Source organism: Rana temporaria, chromosome 4, assembly GCF_905171775.1.
Source record: "Rana temporaria chromosome 4, aRanTem1.1, whole genome shotgun sequence".
NCBI classification, from domain to species: Eukaryota; Metazoa; Chordata; class Amphibia; order Anura; family Ranidae; genus Rana; species Rana temporaria.
In genome coordinates this window covers 467,807,174-467,828,722 of record NC_053492.1, presented here as the reverse complement: position 1 = coordinate 467,828,722, position 21,549 = coordinate 467,807,174, and the positions used below count along the sequence as shown (strand labels likewise).

The following is a 21,549-nucleotide window of genomic DNA, read 5'->3' as shown; positions in this document are numbered from 1 at the left end:
TTACCCAGTTCATACCAGTATAGATCCCAACATATTACCCAGTCCATATCAGTATAGATCCCAACACATTACCCAGTCCATATCAGTATAGATCCCAACACATTGCCCAGTCCATACCAGTATAGATCCCAACACATTACCCAGTCCATACCAGTATAGATCCCAACACATTACCCAGTCCATACTAGTATAGATCCCAACACATTACCCAGTCCATACCAGTATAGATCCCAACACATTACCCAGTTCATACCAGTATAGATCCCAACATATTACCCAGTCCATATCAGTATAGATCCCAACACATTACCCAGTTCATACCAGTATAGATCCCAACATATTACCCAGTCCATACCAGTATAGATATCCAGCATGAGATTTTTGCCCGTTGAGATCTGATATGTTTTCAAAGTGTTCCTTTAATTTTTTGAGCAGTGTGTATATATATATATATATATATATATATATATATATATACACACTTGACCTGCCCTCTCCATACTACACACCTATATATTTAAAGCGGTAGTTCACCCTCCTTCACCCCATTATTCCATTACTTTCGGCATCGTAGCGCGAGCTACGGTATGCCGGTTTTAAATTTTTAATCCCCGTACTCACTGTGCTATTGTTGATTGAAGAATCCGACTCCCGCGGGGAATGGGCGTGCCTATGGAGAGGGAGGATGATTGACGGCCGGCTCTGGCACGTCACGCTCCCCGAAGACAGCCGGAGTAGGTCTCGGCTATTCACAGCGCCTGCGCACAGGCTATGCGCAGGCGCCGTGAATAGCCAAGCCTATTTCGGCTATTTCCGGAGAAGCGTGACGTGCCAGGGCCGGCCGTCAATCACCTTCTCTCACCATAGGAACGCCCATTCCCCGGATTCTTCAATCAATCAACGATAGCACGGTGAGTACGGGCATAAAAAATGTAAGACCGGCATACCGTAGCTCGCGCTACGATGCCGAATTTAATTGTCTAATAAAAAAAAACTTTTTTTTTTTTTTAACAGGGCGAACCCCCGCTTTAACAAATATATAAACCTGACCTGGCCCCTCTATACTGTACACCTGAATATTTAATATTTACCTACTGTATACATACACCTGACCTCCCCGCTCCATACCATGTACTATATTTACCTTTATATCCAAGTGTACAGTATGGAGGGGGGGGGTCAGGTGTATATATTTTTAAATATACAGGTGAGCTCTCCCCACCATATTGCACATCTGTATATTTACCAGTATACACACCTGAACTTCCCTCTCCATACTGCACACATACAGTGGGCCAGATCCAGAGAGAATTAGATCCGCGCAGCGTATCAGAGATACGCTACGCCGCCGTACCTTACCTGGCGGAATTTCGAATCCTCAACGATTTCGCGCCGTAAGTTACGGCGGCGTAGTGTATTTCTGGCGGCGGAATTCAAATCGGCGATTAGGGGGCGGGTGTCATTTAAATGAAGCGCGTCCCCGCGCCGAATGAACTGCGCATGCGTCGTCCCGAAATTTCCCGCCGTGCATTGCGCTAAATGACGTCGCTAGGACGTCATTTTTTTAACTTGGACGTGAGTTACGTCCACCCCGATTCACGGACGACTTACGCAAGAAAAAAAAACAATTCAAATTTCGACGCGGGAACGACAGCCATAACATGGCAAGTCTATCTATACGCCGCAAAATGCCAGCTTTAACTATACGCCGGAAAAAGCCGACTAGAGACGACGTAAGAGAATGCGTCGGCCGCGCGTACGTTCGTGGATCGTCGGGAGTAGCTAATTTGCATAAACGACGCGGAAAACGACGAGAACGCCACCCAGCGGACGCCGAAGTATTGCATCTAAGATCCGAAGGCGCACAAAGCCGTACGCCTGTTGGATCGAACCCAGATGCCGTCGTATCTTTGGTTTGAGGATTCAAACTAAAGATACGACGCGGGTAATTTGAAAGTACGCCGGCGTATCAGTAGATACGCCGGCGTACTCGCTTTGTGGATCTGCCCCATGTATATTTACTGATAAATACACCTGACCTGCCCTCTTTATACTCTACATCTGAATATTTACATGATCACCCCCTCCATACTGGCCCCTTCATATTGAACTGTATATCTATATTTACTAAGTATACACCTGAACTGCTCCACCCGTATTGCACACCTATGTATCTGTATTTACTTTTATATACATCCTAACTTCCCCTCTATACTACACCTTCCTGTATCCATATTTATTATGTATACAGTACATTAGGGATCAACAATTATCGGAGCAGCCGATTATTAGGGCCGATATTCGCAAATTTTCAAATAATCGGTATCAGTCAGAAACTCACCGATATTACCGATATTGATCAGTGTGCAGTTTATAGGTATTTAGGCCATTTAATAAGTTATTATTTTTCAAGGACTTTATTTTTCCCAGTTGTTTACTTTTAACCACTTGCCGACTGTTGCACGCCGATATACGTCGGCACAATGGCAGCGGTGGGCAAATGGGCGTACAGGTACGTCCCCTATAAAAAGCCGCACGGCGTGCCTGACCGTGCCCGCGGGCCCCACGAACTCGATGTCCGCCGGCGGCCTATGATCATGTCACAGAGAGGCAGAACGGGGAGATGTAAACAAGGCATTTCCCTGTTCTGCCTAGTGACAGGACAGAGATCCACTGCTCCCTGTCATCGGGAGCAGTGATCACTGTCATGTTACTGGTAGCCCATCCCCCCCACAGTTAGAGTCACTCCCTAGGACACATTTAACCCCTTGATCCCCCCCTAGTGTTTAACCCCTGTTTCATTTACACAGTAATCAGTGCATTTTTATAGTTGTATATCGCTGTGTAAATGTCAATAGTCGCAAAATAGTGTCAAAAAGTCCAATCTGTCCGCCGCAATATCGCAGTCACGATAAAAATCACAGATTGCCGTCATTACTAGTAAAAAAAATGACTAATAAAAATGCCATGAGTGTTTTATGAGCGTTTTAATATCGCTCTTTTTTTTTTAAAATATTTTTATTGAGAGTAATGCCGCATACACACGATCATTTTTCGGCATTAAAAAAAAACGTAGTTTTTCAGCATGTCCAAAAAACAAAGTTTTTCCAACTTCATCATTAAAAACGACGTTGCCCACACACCATCGTTTTAAAAAAATGATAAACAAAGCGCGGTGACGTACAACACGTACGACGGCACTCTAAAGGGGAAGTTCTATTTGCCTTTGGGCTGATTTCGTGTTAGTAAAAGACGATTCGCGCTTTTCTGTCTGTTACAGCGTGATGAATGTGCTTACTCCATTATGAACGCTAGTTTTACCAGAACGAGCGCTCCCGTCTCATAACATGCTTCTGAGCATGCGCGGGTTTAAAACGTTGTTTTTGCCCACACGATCATTTTTTACAACCCAAAAAACTACAGGGTAGATTCAGGTAGGGAGCGCGTATTTGTTTGCGGGCGTAACGTATCCTATTTACGTTACGCCTCCGCAACTTTGACAGGCAAGTGCAGTATTCACAAAGCAAAGTTGCGACGGCGTATCGTAAATAGGCCGGCGTAAGCCCGCCTAATTCAAATGTGGAAGATGTGGGCGTGTTTTATGTAAATTTATTGTGACCCCACGTAAATGACGCTTTTTCCGAATGGCGCAGGCGCCGTCCGTGAAAGTATCCCAGTGCGCATGCTCCAAATTAACCCGCAAAAAGCCAATGCTTTCGACGTGAACGTAAATTACGCACAGCCCTATTCGCGAACGACTTACGCAAACAACGGAAAATTCAACGCTGGCCCGACGTCCATACTTAACATTGGCTGCGCCTCATATAGTTGGGGTAACTTTACGCCAGAAAAAGCCTTACGTAAACGGCGTATCTGTACTGCGACGGCCGGGCGTACGTTCGTGAATAGGCGTATCTAGCTGATTTACATATTCTAGGCGTAAATCAGCGTACATGCCCCTAGCGGCCAGCGTAAATATGCAGTTAAGATACGACGGTCTAAGAGACTTACGCCGGTCGTATCTTGGCAACATTTAAGTGTATCTCAGTTTGAGCATATGCTTAAAGTTGCGACGGCGCGGATTCGGACTTACGACGGCGTATCTACAGATACGCCCATCGTAAGTCTTTCTGAATCCTGGCCTACATTTTAAAAACCGACGTTAAAAAATGCAGCATGTTCGAATTTTTTGTTTGCCATTTTTTTTAGAAGCCGAAAAACGATGTGAAGCCCACACACGATCATTTTAAATGACGTTTTTAAAAACGTTGTTTTTTTTTTTCATGCCGAAAAATGATCGTGTGTACGCGGCATAAGAACAGAACACAAGAAAAGGATTACCAATTACATGAATATGAGAAAAAGTTCAAGTAAAACATATCTAGTCAAGGTGATGATAAAAAGGCAATCAACAGTCATAAGATTTATAACTGTATAGGTAGAAAACCTGGAAGCAGGGCTTTTTTTCAGGGGGAACTTGGGGGAACTCAGTTCCACCACCTCTGGCTCAGACCCTTTGGTGCCTGCTCACCACAATCACTTGTAAACACAGAAGTCTGGTTTCTGTGTTTACAAGTGAGAGCTCTGCACTCTCTATGTAATGCAATCCTGGTATTTAATGCCCCTTTAAGACCCTTCTACTGTTTGTGAAATCTGAACGGGTTCGTGGTTGAGTTCCTGCACCTATTTTCTGAGAAAAAAAGCTCTGCCTGGAAGTATAGCAACTCAGAGCCCTGAGATGCCACTTTATACAAAGCATAAAAGGCAATCCAAGAACCAGAGAGGAAAAGTGGGTCTGTGGATGGAGAGGAAAGGTGGGTCTGTGGATGAAGAGGAAAGGTAGGTCTGTGGATGGAGAGGAAAGGTGGGTCTGTGGATGGAGAGGAAAGGTGGGTTTGTGGATGGAGAGGAAAGGTGGGTCTGTGGATGGAGAGGAAAGGTAGGTCTGTGGATGGAGAGGAAAGGTGGGTCTGTGGATGGAGAGGAAAGGTGGGTCTGTGGATGGAGAGGAAAGGTAGGTCTGTGGATGGAGAGGAAAGGTGGGTCTGTTGATGGAGAGGAAAGGTGGGTCTGTGGATGGAGAGGAAAGGTGGGTCTGTGGATGGAGAGGAAAGGTGGGTCTGTGGATGGAGAGGAAAGGTGGGTCTGTGGATGGAGAGGAAAGGTGGGTCTGCGGATGGAGAGGAAAGGTGGGTCTGCGGATGGAGAGGAAAGGTGGGTCTGTGGATGGAGAGGAAAGGTGGGTCTGTGGATGGAGAGGAAAGGTGGGTCTGTTGATGGAGAGGAAAGGTGGGTTTGTGGATGTAGAGGAAAGGTGGGTCTGTGGATGGAGAGGAAAGGTGGGTCTGTGGATGGAGAGGAAAGGTGGGTCTGCGGATGGAGAGGAAAGGTGGGTCTGAGGATGGAGAGGAAAGGTGGGTTTGTGGATGGAGAGGAAAGGTGGGTCTGCGGATGGAGAGGAAAGGTGGGTCTGTGGATGGAGAGGAAAGGTGGGTCTGCGGATGGAGAGGAAAGGTGGGTCTGCGGATGGAGAGGAAAGGTGGGTCTGTGGATGGAGAGGAAAGGTGGGTCTGTGGATGGAGAGGAAAGGTGGGTCTGTGGATAGGAGAAGGACGGTAGATCTGTGGGTGGAAAAGGAAATGCCTGTCTATGGATAAAGAGAAATGGTGTGTGTCTGGATAGGGGAAGAAAGGTCTGTGAATAGGGGAGGAAAGGTAGGTCTGTAGAATGGGGGGGGGGGGGGAATGCAGTTCTGTGAAAGAGGGGGAAGGTGTTTATGAAGATGGGAAAGGAAAGACGGGTCTGTGGATAGAACAGGTTGATCTGTGAATGGGGAAGGAAATGTTGGCTTGGTAAACTACTACTATTTATCTGCCACCTGCAATGCAATGGCTCTGCCTGAGCACTTCTTGCCCCGTCTATAGTTTCTTTTTGGACCACTCTTTGCCGGTCAGTTCAGTACTTCAGTTATCTATCTACTCTACAGTATTTGCATATCAGCAGTCAGTAATGGGAGAATCTCCCAGCAAAACTCAATCCCCCTTGTGGGAACACTGGTAAGGACTGCAGTTCCAAAGACTGGGCACAGGGGCCCATGCTACAGTCTGGTGGGGCAGAGGATGTACACGGAATACATTGTTATCAAGGCCGACAACCGACTTGTGTCCATCCAATTCCTGGATGGACACAAGTCCATGCTCCTGCAGTTTTTTGGTCCAAAAGAGAATAAATAAACCCATTTTGAGGCAAATGTGGTACATTTTGCCTCAAAAAGCAAAAAGATTCTTTCCACATCCCAAAAGATATTTGGATTGATTTCGAGGCCTTAAATATAAGGAGGGTGTTTAGTTGCGAAGAATATCATTTAGTTATTTTCTTGCAATTTCTGTGTTGAGTTTGTTATTATACCTCATAGGGCAACTGATCTTATTCCATTATTCAGCTTAGCAGCACCAGTGTCACCTCTACAACTGATGTCTCCACAGGTGAAGATTGCACTCTTCTGCTCTGATGGACTCTCCTCTCTTCAGGATGAAGCCAACTTTTCTCCTCTACCCATAGACAGCTGGACGGCCAGCCGGCCCTTCCACTGTAGGCAGGTATGGGAATACATATTGAAGTGTGTGGATATAGTGACTGCAGTGTTGTGTATGTACAGTGTCTTTTGTGAAGTTTGTTTTGCAGTGTTGGGCAAAGTACTGATTGGTGTGTATTGCAGTGTGGCGCAGTACATTATGTGGTGTGGCACAATGTACCCTGCGGTGTGTTAAAGTGTGGCACAGTGTACCCTACAGTGTATGTTCCAATGTACCATGTTGCAGTGTACCGTACAGTGTGTGTGGCAGTGTTGCAGTTTACCATGTGATGTATTTTGCAGTGTATCTGTGGTGTGTGTTGAAGTGTTGCGCAGTTTACCATGTGGTGAATATTGCAGTGTACATGCGGTGTGTGTTGCACACCGCACGTGGTGTATGTTGCAGTGTTGCGCAGTGTACCGCACGGTGTGTGTTGCGCAGTTTACCATGTGGTGCATGGTGGAGTTTACCGTGCGGTGCATGTTGCAGTGTACGTGCCGTGCGTGTTGCACAGTTTACTATGTGGTGTATGTTGCAGTGTTGCACAGTGTACATGCGGTACGTGTTGCAGACTTTACCATGTGGTGCATGTTGCAGTGTACATGCGGTGTGTGTTGCGCAGTTTACCATGTGGTGCATGTTGCAGTGTACGTGCGGTCTGTGTTGCGCAGTTTACCATGTGGTGCATGTTGGAATGTACCGTGCGGTGTGTGTTGCGCAGTTTATGATGTAATGCATGTTGCAGTGTACCGTGCGGTGTGTGTTGTGCAGTTTACCATGGGGTGCATGTTGGAGTGTACCGTGTGGTGTGTTTTGCGCAGTTTACCATGGGGTGCATGTTGCAGTGTACCGTGCGGTGTGTGTTGCGCAGTTTACGATGTAATGCATGTTGCAGTGTACCGTGCGGTGTGTGTTGTGCAGTTTACCATGGGGTGCATGTTGCAGTGTACCGTGTGGTGTGTGTTGCGCAGTTTACCATGGGGTGCATGTTGCAGTGTACCGTGCAGTGTGTGTTGCGCAGTTTACCATGTGGTGCATGTTGCAGTGTACCGTGCGGTGTGTGTTGCGCAGTTTACCATGTGGTGCATGTTGGAGTGTACCGTGCGGTGTGTGTTGCGCAGTTTACGATGTAATGCATGTTGCAGTGTACCGTACGGTGTGTGTTGCACAGTTTACCATGTAATGCATGTTGGAATGTACCGTGCGGTGTGTTGCGCAGTTTACCATGTGGTGCATGTTGGAATGTACCATGCGGTGTGTGTTGCACAGTTTGTCATGTGGTGCATGTTGGAATGTACCGCGCGGTGTGTGTTGCGCAGTTTACGATGTAATGCATGTTGCAGTGTACCGTGCGGTGTGTGTTGTGCAGTTTACCATGGGGTGCATGTTGGAGTGTACCGTGCAGTGTGTGTTGCGCAGTTTACCATGTGGTGCATGTTGCAATGTACCGTGCGGTGTGTGTTGCGCAGTTTACCATGGGGTGCATGTTGCAGTGTACCGTGCGGTGTGTGTTGCGCAGTTTACCATGTGGTGCATGTTGGAGTGTACCGTGCGGTGTGTGTTGCGCAGTTTACCATGTAATGCATGTTGGAATGTACCGTACGGTGTGTGTTGCACAGTTTACCATGTAATGTATGTTGGAATGTACCGTGCGGTGTGTTGCGCAGTTTACCATGTAATGCATGTTGGAATGTACCGTGCGGTGTGTTGCGCAGTTTACCATGTGGTGCATGTTGGAATGTACCGTGCGGTGTGTTGCGCAGTTTACCATGTGGTGCATGTTGGAATGTACCGTGCGGTGTGTTGCGCAGTTTACCATGTAATGCATGTTGGAATGTACCGTGCGGTGTGTTGCGCAGTTTACCATGTAATGCATGTTGGAATGTACCGTGCGGTGTGTGTTGCGCAGTTTACCATGTGGTGCATGTTGGAGTGTACCGTGCGGTGTGTGTTGCACAGTTTACCATGTAATGCATGTTGGAATGTACCGTGCGGTGTGTTGCGCAGTTTACCATGTAATGCATGTTGGAATGTACCGTGCGGTGTGTTGCGCAGTTTACCATGTAATGCATGTTGGAATGTACCGTGCGGTGTGTTGCGCAGTTTACCATGTAATGCATGTTGGAATGTACCGTGCGGTGTGTGTTGCGCAGTTTACCATGTGGTGCATGTTGGAATGTACCATGCGGTGTGTGTTGCACAGTTTGTCATGTGGTGTATGTTGGAATGTACCACGCGGTGTGTGTTGCGCAGTTTACCATGTGGTGCATGTTGGAGTGTACCGTGCGGTGTGTGTTGCGCAGTTTACCATGCGGTGCATGTTGCAGTGTACCGTGCGGTGTGTGTTGTGCAGTTTACCACTGGGTGCATGTTGCAGTGTACCGTGTGGTGTGTGTGGCAGTAACATCACACTGTTGATCTTCCTATAGCCCCTGCAGTGCTGACAATGCTCGGCTGCTCTCCAGTCCTGCTCTCCGCCTTGTGTTGGGTCTTATTCACGTACTGGACATCTGTGAAAGGTGAGCCCTCTATGCATTCACTATTGTCACCCTTAGTGTGCCATCCTTAGGATTGGCACGGTTCACCCCACCATGATCACACAGTGCAGGATCCTGAATTCAGCACTGACCAATCACATGTGATAAGAGTACCAGACTAATCTTTGTGTTTTCCACAGCTGACGAGTGTGCGGAGCGCTGTGACCTGTACCACGGACACTGCGACGAGGAAGGAGTGTGCAGGTGAGGCCTTCTATTTATAAGATGACCCCATGAAATGGATAGTGCCCGCTCCCTTTGTACCATTGGAAAAGGGAGTAGCCGCTCCAGGTGGGAACCCAGATCAATATCCTCCGCTGCAGACAACTCAGGTGCGGGCAATGCACTTAGCAAAGCAGGAACAAAAATTGTCTCTGGACAGCCGCACTCTGAACAAATTGTAGCCTTTTATTAAAAGAAGGACAGCACTACAAGTCACAGCAAATTAAAATAAAACCCGACCACTGACGCGTTTCGCACTGAAACTAGTGCTTAGTCTAAGCCAGGACTGGGCAAACTACGGCCCGGCGGACCTTTTAATCCGGCCTGCGGAGTGCTAGCTACGGCATTGTAGCCGTAGCTACAATTGTAGTGGCTGGGCGAATGGGCAAATGACATTGTGGGCAGAATACGGATTGAACCATACGTGCAGGTGCAGGTAGGGAGTTGACGTCACGTCAGATGACGTCACCTGCCTTTCCGCGCGCCTGTGAGGAGCAATCCATGCGGCGTGGATGTGATCAGTTACTGGCCCTCCTAGGTGCAGGAAAAGTCCAGAGAAATTTCATAGTCATCGGGACTTTCCTTTGGATCTGAACTGATGGCGAGTGATGTTTGGTTGTTATGGTTTGCAATATATTGGTGCATTTTCTGCTAAAATTACATAAACCAGCTGATGATGTGAGAAACTAAAAAAGAGAAGATAAAATGGGCACAAAGCATGACAAGGGACAGACACCACAGAAAACAGAAAGGAGAAGTATAGAATAATACTTCTCCTTTCTGTGGTGTCTGTCCCTTGTCATGCTTTGTGCCCATTTTATCTTTTCTTTTTTAGTTTCTCACATCATCAGCTTGTTTATGTAATTTTAGCAGCAAAATCAAATGTTAGGTTTCTTCAAAGAGCTTTGGTTTGTAATATATGTATTGTACCGCTTTACCCTATTGCTGTGTGTGTGTATATGTATATATATATATATATATATATATATATATATATATATTTTTTTTTTTTACTTTTTAATACTGTACTGTATTAAACACTGTACTTATACTTATATATACATATTTTTTTCTATACTGTACCGCTGTACCCTATTGCTATGTGTATATATAAAGTACAGTATTAAAAAATATATATATTAGGGCTGTTACTGATTAAAATTTTTGTGTTCGATTAATCAATTTTTTTTTTAATCGATTAATCGACTAATTTCGATTTAATTATAATGCACATACAGATCCGACTACTTTTAGCTGATCTCCTTGCAGGCCGATTCCCAGTGCAGCTACCAACCACTGGAAGAATGGATAGCAGGATACAAAAAACACACAAAGGCAGCGCTCAATGGGAATAGCATTAAAACTTTTATAGTCTTCAAGTATAAATAAATATTGCACTGGAGATAAAATCGATGTAGCTACATAAACTGTAAAAATGGTGCGAGTAATACCAAACGGTACCAAAAGCAGTCATAAAAACATGTAGCTAAGTATGATACTGGTATAAAAATGTGTACAACGATACCACTGCTGAATCCAGATGAGGAGAGGTTAACATCAGTCCGTCGGCATGTAGATGTCCCGTGAAGGGAACGATCACAACTCCCAGTGGATGGCTGTAGAATTCCAGGTTGATAGAGGGAAGTGATAGAGGGAAGTGTAACAGCCCTTGCGTGTGGCAGATAGTGAGGTCCCGCCGGCATGCAGATATGAAGGCACAGCAAAGGAGCCCTTTAGATGGACACGGCAAGCCCCCGCCGGTGTCCGTGACGTCACCGGATCTCCGACGGAACTCCCTGAAGCCGGCGGAGAGTCGAGTACCAATCATAAGAATTTTGATCGATCAAAAAATGTAAAGATTAATCGATGAATTAATAGTTAATTTCCACAGCCCTAATATATATAGATATATATATCTATATATTAATTCACACACCGTCCATCTCCTCTTGGTCCGGCCCCTGGTCCAATATATGAACCCATTGCGGCCCTCGAGTCAAAAAGTTTGCCCACCCCTGGTCTAAGCACTAGTTTCAGCGCGAAACGTGTCAGTGGTCGGGTTTTATTTAGCTGTGACTTGTAGTGCTGTCCTTCTTTTAATAAAGGCTACAATTTGTTCAGTGTGCGGCTGTCCAGAGACAATTTTTGTTCCTGCTTCCCTTTGTACCCTTGCCATAGGAAGCTCTGGGCACTGCAGGCAGATTTTCTTGTGTATGGTGGATATTAGAGTCAGAGACTTCTCAGAATGTGACCCTGGAATAATCCTTTCTGACCTCTCTCTCAGGTGTGACCCTGGCTGGGACGGCACGTACTGTGAAGACTGTGTGAGGATGCCAGGCTGCGTTCATGGGGTGTGCCACCAACCTTGGCAGTGCATGTGTGAGAGCGGCTGGGCCGGCAATTTCTGTGACAGAGGTGAGCAGAGTTCATTTTCATGGATTTAAAAGCTGGGAATATACTCCGCAATCTAAAGAGGGCACTTTGTGTCTCCAAATCCCCATCCTGATGACTGAGTGTGAAGTGAAGGGTAATGTAATTGCTACAACATACAAAGACATTTTAGACCATTGTGCTCTTCCACCCCTGAGGTGGCAGTTTGGGGAATATCATATTTTTTGTTGCAGTATGACTGTGCCCCTGTGTACAAGGCCAGCCCCATTTAGACATAGATTGATGTGTAGGAACTGAACTGGCCTATAAAGAGCCTCAACCCCTACTGATCACCATTTTTTTTCAATTTACAACAAAACTAATTCACACAAATACATACCTACTAAACAACTAAAATTACATTTTGTAACGGTCAGGGGTTAACACCGTTTACGATCTTCCATTCCACCAATCACGAGAGCTTATCCGACAATCCACAATCCAGCAGACAGGACCCATTCCATTCCCCAGAAGGACAAGACACACAGCTCTGTCTCTGGTTCAAATGAATGAATGCTTTAATGGTAACTCAGCCTTGTTATATACAGTTACAAGCATGCTACAGTAATCACAGGGACAATGAAACTCTCCACCCAAAACATCACACAATGGGTGCTTAACGAGTTCCCCCCTCAATCCACATCCCAGGCAGACATTCTGGCACCGCATCTAGAGGAGTTAATTACTACAGCTGACAAGTCACATTCCACATCTATTATCAATAGTCTTTTCACACAAAACAGTGTCATTAGCATACACAATGAAATATCTTAGGAGCAGACCTAATTAACACAATGGACAACAGAATGCAATCACAGCTTTCATCACTACAGCCGGGTGGACTTAATTAGCATCTCAACAGTCTACCTTACACATTGAATGAATCACACTCTATTGACCTGTTGAGGTCAGAATAAACCATACATACAATACATGAATTATCATTACTGTCCCATCTCATGTAATCCGAGTTATCAGTTCTCAGTCATCCTATGCCCCTAATGAACATAGGATGACCCTAGACCCAAGAGTCATTGGTGAAGCTGGCACAGGAGTAGTACCCCATATCCTTCAAAAGTCTCTGGGTATCACGGGCCATTCCGTTACACATTTAAATTAGGGCAGGGGCGGATTGACCATTCCGGCACTGCACGAGAGTCCCATGCCCCTAGGGGGCCCCATTAGGGTTGCCAGCCTCAGTAAAACCAGGGACAGTATGTAAAAATCTGTGTTTTTTTAAAAATCCCAAGATTATAGCTGCCCCGTCTCTCCAGTACCTTTTCAGTGTATGTATTTGTATTCTGTGTGTGTATATTGTGTGTCTGTGTGTGTATACTGTATGTGTGTGTGTTTATACTGTGTGGCCCCATAATCTCCTATTGCCTGGGGACCCCCATAATCTCCTATTGCCCGGGGGCCCCCATGAGTTGTCAGTCCGCCCCCGAACTAGGGATGAGCCGAACACTCCCCGGTTCGCGGCACAACAGGCAAAAAGTTTGTTTGAACACACGAACACTGTTAAAGTCTATGGGACACGAACATGAAAAATCAAAAGTGCTAATTTTAAAGGTTAATATGCAAGTTATTGTCATAAAAAGTGTTTGGGGGCCCGGTTCCTGCCCCAGGGGACATGTATCGGTGCAAAAAAAGTTTTAAAAACAGTTGTTTTTTCGGGAGCAGTGACTTTAATAAGTGAAAGAATAAAAGTGAAATATTCCTTTAAATTTCATACCTAGGGGGGTGTCTATAGTATGCCTGTAAAGTAGCGCATTTTTCCCATGTTTATAACAGTCACTGCACAAAATGACATTTCTAAAGGAAGACATTTCTAAAGGAAAAAAAGTAATTTAAAACTACTCGCGGCTGTAATGAATTGTCGGGTCCCGGAAATACAGATAAAAGTAATTGAAAAATAAAAAAATGCGTAAGGGTCCCCCAAAATTCCATTACCAGGCCCTTCAGGTCTCATATTGATTTTAAGGGAAACCGTGCGCCAAAATAAAAAAAAAATGACGTGGGGTTCCCCCCAAAAATCCATACCAGACCCTTATCCGAGCACGCAACCTGGCAGGCCGCAGGAAAAGAGGGGGGGGACGAGAGTACGCCCCCCGCCCCTGAACCGTACCAGGCCACATGCCCTTAACATGGGGAGGATGGGAACAAGGGCCTCACCCCCACAGCCCTCTTTAAAAAAGGGGACCCCCAGATCCCGGCCCCCCCCTATGTAAAATTGGTAACAGGGTACATTGTAGCCTTACCATTTCACCAAAAAAATTTGTCAAAATGTTAAAAAAAACACACACATCAAGTTGGAACAAGTCCTTTAATAAAAATAAAAAAAAACTTCAGCGCTGTAATCCTTCTACAATCCCGGTCCCAGACCCACCGCTACGAACGATACCGCCCCCACCGGAGACTCCTGGCTGAATGACGCGCAAGCTGTTTGACAGCTCTTTTATAACCGACGTGACGTGTGACCCCATCCCCTCTGACGTGTCACGGGAAACCCCCATTGCGTCAGAGGGGGCGGGGTCACCTGTCCACGTCACGGTGGCCCCGTCCTCGGTTATAAAAAAGCTGTCAAATAGCTTGCACATCATTCGGCTGAGAGCCTCCGGTGGAGGCAGTATTGTTCGAAGCGGTGGGACCAGGATCGTAGAAGGATTGCAGCGCTGGAGTTTTTTTTTTTTTTATCAAAGGACTTGCCCCAACTTGGTGCTGTGTTTTTTTTTAAACATTTTTAAAACTTTTTTTGTGAAATGGTAGGGGTACCCCATATACTTAAATGCAGTGATTACTGTGTAAATGACACTGGCAGAGAAGGGGTTAAACACTAGGGGGCTAGGAAGGGGTTAAGCGTGTCCTAGGGAGTGATTCTAACTGTGGGGGGGATGGGCTACCACTGCTACTGCTCCCTGTCATCAGGAGCAGTGATCACTGTCATGTCACAAGGCAGTACAGGGAAATGCCTTGTTTACATAGGCATCTCCCCGTTCCGCCTCTCCGTGTCACGATCACGGGACACCGGTGGACGTCGAGTCCGTGAGGCCCCCCCGCGGGCACGCTCACGGGGTACGCGGCGGGTGTGCACGAGCCTGCTTGATGGCATATTGAAGGGGACGTATTCATTTGCCCATAGCTGCCATTCTGCCGAAGTACAGTATATGAAGTTATATGCGCCTATTTGTGTCATGGGGCTTAAGAATTTTCCCTGGTGTTCAGCTAGCATATTTATTTATTTTTAGTTTGTTCTAGGATTGCGCTGATTGTACTGTCTCTATATACTGTATACAGTACCTGGAAAACACTCTAGACTAGAGGTCGGTCCTGGATAGAAAATTGAGGGGTTATTCACGCTCCCCCTTCTTTACTTTCATCATCCCTTTATTTACCTTTTCCTGCTTACACCTAAGCCTTAGCTTTCTCATTACCCCATTTTTCCCCCTAATCTGTCAATACCTCCTAACCCCTCCTACACCCCCATCCCAACCGTCCACTGCCCTGCTGACACCGTCCACTGCCCTACTGACACCGTCCACTGCCCTACTGACACCGTCCACTGCCCTACTGACACCGTCCACTGCCCTACTGACACCGTCCTCTGCCCTACTGACACCTTCCACTGCCCTACTGACACCGTCCTCTGCCCTACTGACACCTTCCACTGCCCTACTGACACCTTCCACTGCCCTACTGACACCTTCCACTGCCCTACTGACACCGTCCACTGCCCTACTGACACCGTCCACTGCCCTACTGACACCGTCCACTGCCCTACTGACACCGTCCACTGCCCTACTGACACCGTCCACTGCCCTACTGACACCGTCCACTGCCCTACTGACACCGTCCACTGCCCTACTGACACCGTCCACTGCTCTACAGACACTGTCCACTGCCCTAATGACACAGTAGGGCAGTGGACTGACACCGTCCACTGCTCTACAGACACTGTCCACTGCCCTAATGACACCGTCCACTGCCCTACTGACACATCCACTGCCCTACTGACACCGTCCACTGCTCTACTGACACCATCCACTGCCCTACTGACACCATCCACTGCCCTACTGACACCGTCCACTGCTCTACTGACACCGTCCACTGCTCTACTGACACCGTCCACTGACCTACTGACACCAATCTCTGCCCTACTGACACCGTCCACTGCCCTACTGACACCAATCTCTGCCCTACTGACACCAATCTCTGCCCTACTAACACCGTCCACTGCCCTACTGACACCATCTCTGCCCTACTGACACCAATCTCTGCCCTACTGACACCAATCTCTGCCCTACTGACACCATCCACTGCCCTACTGACACCAATCTCTGCTCTACTGACACCAATCTCTGCCCTACTAACACCGTCCACTGCCCTACTGCCACCATCCACTGCCCCGCCGACACCGTCCACTGCCCCGCCGACACCGTCCACTGCCCCGCCGACACCGTCCACTGCCCCGCCGACACCGTCCACTGCCCCGCCGACACTGCTCTACTGACACTAACCATGTTTTAATACATTTTTAATACATATATATATATACACACACACACACACGTGTGTTGGAGCTTTGGGGTGCACACCGTAATGCAATAGGCTGCACACACCTATGTGTGAGACCTTAATGATCATCTAATTTTCTTTCCTCAGACCTCCACCTATGTGAACACTCAGATCCCTGCCAGAATGGAGGCGAATGTGTCATCACTGCAGAAGGAGAGTACGCCTGTAACTGCCCGGAACTCTTCCATGGCAAGAACTGCGAGCTGAAAAGAGGACCCTGCGAGGCGGAGGGGTACGGAATATCACAGGGGGGGGGGGGGGGGAATGATGAGGGAATGAGCAAAATGCAGAGGCTCTAGAGCAGAGGTACTTAACCCTTTGAAGAGCGTGGGCCACTTAATTAGTTGCCGACCAGCCGCCGTCGTTTTACGGCGGCAGGTCGGCTCCCCTGCGCGAGAGCCCATACAATAACGTCGGCTCTCGCGCAGGCCACTAGGGGCGAGGGCGCAATCGCCGCCGGGCACACGCGATCGCTCGTTACAGAATGAGGACCGGGAGCTGTGTGTGTAAACACACAGCTCCCGGTCCTGTCAGGGAGAGAAATGCTGATCTTCTGTTCATACAATGTATAAACAGCGATCAGTCATTTCCCCTAGTGAGGCCACCCCCCTACAGTTAGAACACACCCAGGGAACATACTTAACCCCTTCCCCGCCCCCTAGTGTTAACCCCTTCCCTGCCAGTGGCATTTTTATAGTAATCCAATGCATTTTTATAGCACTGATCGCTATAAAAATGCCAATGGTCCCAAAAATTTGTCAAAAGTGTCCGCCATAATGTCGCAGTACCGAAAAACAAAATCGCTGATCGCCGCAAATTACTAGTAAAAAAAAGATATTAATAAAAATGGCATAAAAATACCCCCTATTTTGTAAACGCTATAACTTTTGCGCAAACCAATCAATAAACGCTTATTGCAGATTTTTTTAACGAAAAATAGGTAGAACAATACGTGTCCTGCTAGGTGATTTTTACTGTGGGGGGAGGGGACTGACTGGGGGAGGTGACCGATGGTTGTCCCTATATACAAGGGACACACCATCGGTCTCCTCTCCCTGACAGGACGTGGAGCTCTGTGTTTACACACAGAACTTCACGTCCCTGTCTCCATGATTGCTGATCGCGGGTGCCCGGCGGACATCGCGGCCACCAGGCACGTGCATCGGCACATGACTGACTCGGCAGGCGCGCGCCCCCCAGTGGCTGGAGGCCGTATATAGACGGCCTCCCGGCAATTCAGAGCCACATTGTGGCCGTAAAAACCCGCCGTGCGGGCGGGAAGAGGTTAGAATCCAGTAATACACTGCCTCACCCTGCTCTGCACATGCTCAGTTGCTCTCCATTTTTAGGCACTGTGCCGAATTTGTAGAGGCCGATCTGCTGACAGCCTAAAGATTCACTGCTGCTTATGGGGCTCTGGGCTTCGGCAAAATGGCAGCCTCTGACAAGAAGAAACAGGAGCAATGCTGGAGGCGGTTTACGGCACACACTAATTTTGGTAGCATAATTACTAATGTGGAATGTATGTTCCTTGCTAAAGGACATTATTTTTAACCACTTACGGACCGTCCCGCCGCAGTTTTACGTCGGCTGTTTGAAGAGGAATATTGTTGTTAGAGTAGTAGCTAGCTACCATAACCCCGGCATCCTCTTCTTCAGCGGGCAGTCCTCTACAAGATAAAAGTGGTCTGTGTGGCAGATATGCTGCAAGATCACTTTTATCAGCGGCGGGAGAGCCCCCCCCCCTCCTAGGTGCCCTCCGCCACTGCCGATGGCTCCGGCCCTGTCCCTTGCTGGGTATGGAGATGAGTGAGGGGAAGATGGTCCCCACCCGTCTCCATATCACTGCAGGGCGGAAGGGACGTCAAAACGTCACTTCCACCCATAGATCTTAAAGGGACATTTTTATTTTTTTAGAATGACATAATTTAACCTCTTGATGACCGAGGACGTCCTCGGCTTTGTGCGGTGATATCTGAATGATGGGCGCAGCTACAGGCATCATTCAGATATCGCCGTCTTCAGCCGGCGATTCTGTGCACGATAAGAGCGATCAAAGCGGCAGTTCCGCCGCTTGATCGTTCTCATAGGCAGCGGGAAGGGATGTCCCCCCCCTCCCGCCACCATCCGGTGCTTCTCCGGGCTCTCCCGTGCCATCGGGGGCCCGGAGAGCGAATCGGTCGGCGCTGCTGGAAAGCATAGAGATGACTGGTCACCAGTCATCTCTATGACCGTTGGAGGCCCGGGCGCAACGTTATGACGTCACGCCCAGTACCCAGAAGTAAACAAAGCCGCAATCGCGGCTGTCGGCATGTGATCTGTGATTTTTGTTTCACCGATTTTATACTTATAAGCCTGGAGGAGAGATGTGGAGTCTTATTGACCATCTCTCCATAAAGAGGACCTGTCACACTGATTCCCTTTACAAGGGATGTTTACATTCCTTGTAATAAGAATAAAAGTGATCAAAAAAAAAAAAGAAGTGTAAAAATAAAAAAATTAAGTGAAATAAAAGGTCCCGCCCACATATGTAAACGCCGTTCAAACCCCACATGTGAGGTATCGTTTTGTGCGTTAGAGCAGTGTTTTTCAACTCCAGTCCTCAAGGCACACCAACAGGTCATGTTTTCAGGCTTTCCATTATTTTGAACAGGTGATTTGATCAGTTTCACTGCCTTAGTAATTACCACAGCCGTTTCATCTAAAGGAAATCCTGAAAACATGACCTGTTGGTGTGCCTTGAGGACTGGAGTTGAAAAACACTGCGTTAGAGTGTGTGCAACAATTCTAGCACTAGACCTCCTCTGAAACTCGAAAATAGTAACCTGTAAAAAGTGTTAAAGCATCACCTATTGAGATTTTTAAGTACTGAAGTTTGGCGCCATTCCATGAGTGTGCGCAATTTTAAAGTGTGACATGTTGGGTATCTATTTACTCTGCGTAACATCATCTTTCACATTATACAAAAAAATTGGGCTAACTTTACCGTTTTGTTATTTTTTAATTCATGAAACCGTATTTTCTTCCCAAAAAAAGGCGTTTGAAAAATTATTGGGCAAATACCGTGCGAGAAAAAAAGTTGCAATGACCGCCAGGTGTCTGCTTAAAATATATATATAATGTTTGGGGGTTTTGATTAATTTTCTAGCAAATTTTTTTTGAATTTTACATGAAGGAGAGAAGTGCCAACATTGGCCTGAAAGTAAAGTAGTTAAAAAAATTTTTTTTATTGCATTCTTGTGTAAATATGAGACCCGTCTTCTTGACCCCAGATCTCATATTTAAGAGGACCTGTCATGCTTTTTTTTTCTTACAAGGGATGTTGACATTTATTCTCCACACAGGTTTCCCTGTCAGAACGGCGGCACCTGCCAGGACGAGAATGGATTTGCAGACGCATTCGCCTGCCGCTGCTTGGCTGGATACATCGGCAGATTGTGCGAGACAGATGTGGACGATTGCTTGATGAGGCCTTGTGCCAACGGAGCCACCTGCATCGATGGGGTGAACCGCTTCTCATGCGAATGTCCTTACGGCTTCCAGGGACGTTTCTGCACGGTCAATATCAATGACTGCGTGGGGAAGCCGTGTCAGAACGGAGGACGGTGCTTTGACCGCGTTGGGGACTACGAGTGTTACTGTGCTGAGGGGTTCACCGGGAAGTCCTGTGAGATCTCAATTCCCAGGTCTACATGGGACTACCAGGTCGGGACATCGGCGAGGGACCCCACGCCTCAGACGCCGCTGCCAACCAGGACAGTTGGCACAAGCCGCAGGAGTCCCGTTTCCGTGGACAAAGCTGGACACTTCAAAATCTCGGTCAAGGAAGTGGTGACCCAACGGGAGCAGGGGCTGAGCGAACTGCAGCTAATCATCGTCGTCGTGTTTGGGGTCATCACTGGCCTGGTGGTTCTGCTCACTGTTGGTCTGGTCTTTTGGTACCGACTTCGGGGCACTGCTCAGCCAGGCTGGTGTAGTGACTCTTCGGCAGATACCAAAACCCACTATCAGCAGTGCCAAGGGACTGCCCCGGAGAACCGGAAAACGACGGAGCTGTGACCTATCAATGTACATGGATTCTTATTGTGACTTTAAAATGGACAGGACGCCCTGAGGTTGGGCAACGGCATCCTGGTACCTTAGAAGTACTGCTGCGATGCCCACATCTTGGTTTGGATACGCAGTGCATTTGATGGATAAGGACTATACAAGGCCTATGTATTAAAGTTGCCTTTGGGCCCAACTCCTGCCGTACATGTGCCTTGGTACTGCCATTCTTCTGTACTGGTATCATGTCACTACATAATGGCCTGGGCTGTCGGCACTAAGGCGGGGAGAGGCCTGGCTAGCCAGGACAGGCCCTCATTGGCGCTCGCTATACTAGCGCAAGCAACATGTACATCTGTGCATGGGCGCTGTTCTATGTAGACGCTCTATCTGTGCTTTGGATGTGACCCAGGGAATACCTACTTCTCAAAGGAAGAATAACAGGATGTGGATTGTTTATAGTGTCACCTGCTTGCCACATTTCTTACTATCTCTGGAGATCTCTGCCATGCGGAGCGAGAGCGCTCACACCGAATAGTCAGAGTAAATATTCTGTGCAGCGTGGAGATGACTGCCATAGTCACAACAGGATGGGAGCGCCCCCTGCTGACCCAGTCTATAATATATATATACACCCTTTAAAACATTACCTCCTGTGTACTATGGACTAATGTGTATAAGTAACAGAAGCCTGGTGTTGATATAATGTGGGAAGTGCGCCCTCTGCAGATCAATATATAGTAAACACCCTTTACACAAAATGTCTGGGAATGTTGTGTGCGAGTATTAGAAGGGGAAACCCAGATAGCAAGCAATTGTGCTGGAAGTTTAAAAATGACTCGCTAATCTATTGCTAGACTTGCCAGGCTTAATTGTTTGTTGCCCAATTGCAGCAAGTCTGATTGCATGACTCTTGATCAGTGGCGGCTGGAGCTCAAAATTATTGGGGGAGGCGCAAACAAACGAAAGAAAATAAATAAAACATAAATTGCAGCCACTGTGCCATAAAATTGTCGCCACTGTGCCATGCCATTTAAACGCAGCCACTGTGGCCATCAAACGCAGCCACTGTGCCATGCCAAATGCAGCCACTGTGCCCATCAATTGTACCACTGTGCCATGCCAAACGCAGCCACTGTGCCATCAAATGTCGCCACTGTGCCATG

General features: G+C 47.3%; 1 protein-coding gene across 2 annotated transcripts in view; it reads left to right on the top strand.

Annotated features, from left to right (window-relative positions):
- Nucleotides 1-21,144, top strand: part of DLK2 (delta like non-canonical Notch ligand 2) — a 35,408-nt gene extending 14,264 nt beyond the window's left edge. For both annotated transcript variants that reach the window (XM_040351742.1, XM_040351743.1), the window contains exons 3-8: nt 6,486-6,599; nt 9,005-9,094; nt 9,253-9,316; nt 11,619-11,749; nt 16,424-16,568; nt 19,681-21,144. In XM_040351742.1, the coding sequence (XP_040207676.1) occupies nt 9,022-9,094; nt 9,253-9,316; nt 11,619-11,749; nt 16,424-16,568; nt 19,681-20,395 (1,128 nt within the window). In that variant the 5' untranslated portion in view covers nt 6,486-6,599; nt 9,005-9,021 and the 3' untranslated portion in view covers nt 20,396-21,144. The remainder of the gene's footprint in view (nt 1-6,485; nt 6,600-9,004; nt 9,095-9,252; nt 9,317-11,618; nt 11,750-16,423; nt 16,569-19,680) is intronic.
- The last annotated feature ends 405 nt before the right edge of the window (nt 21,145-21,549 follow it).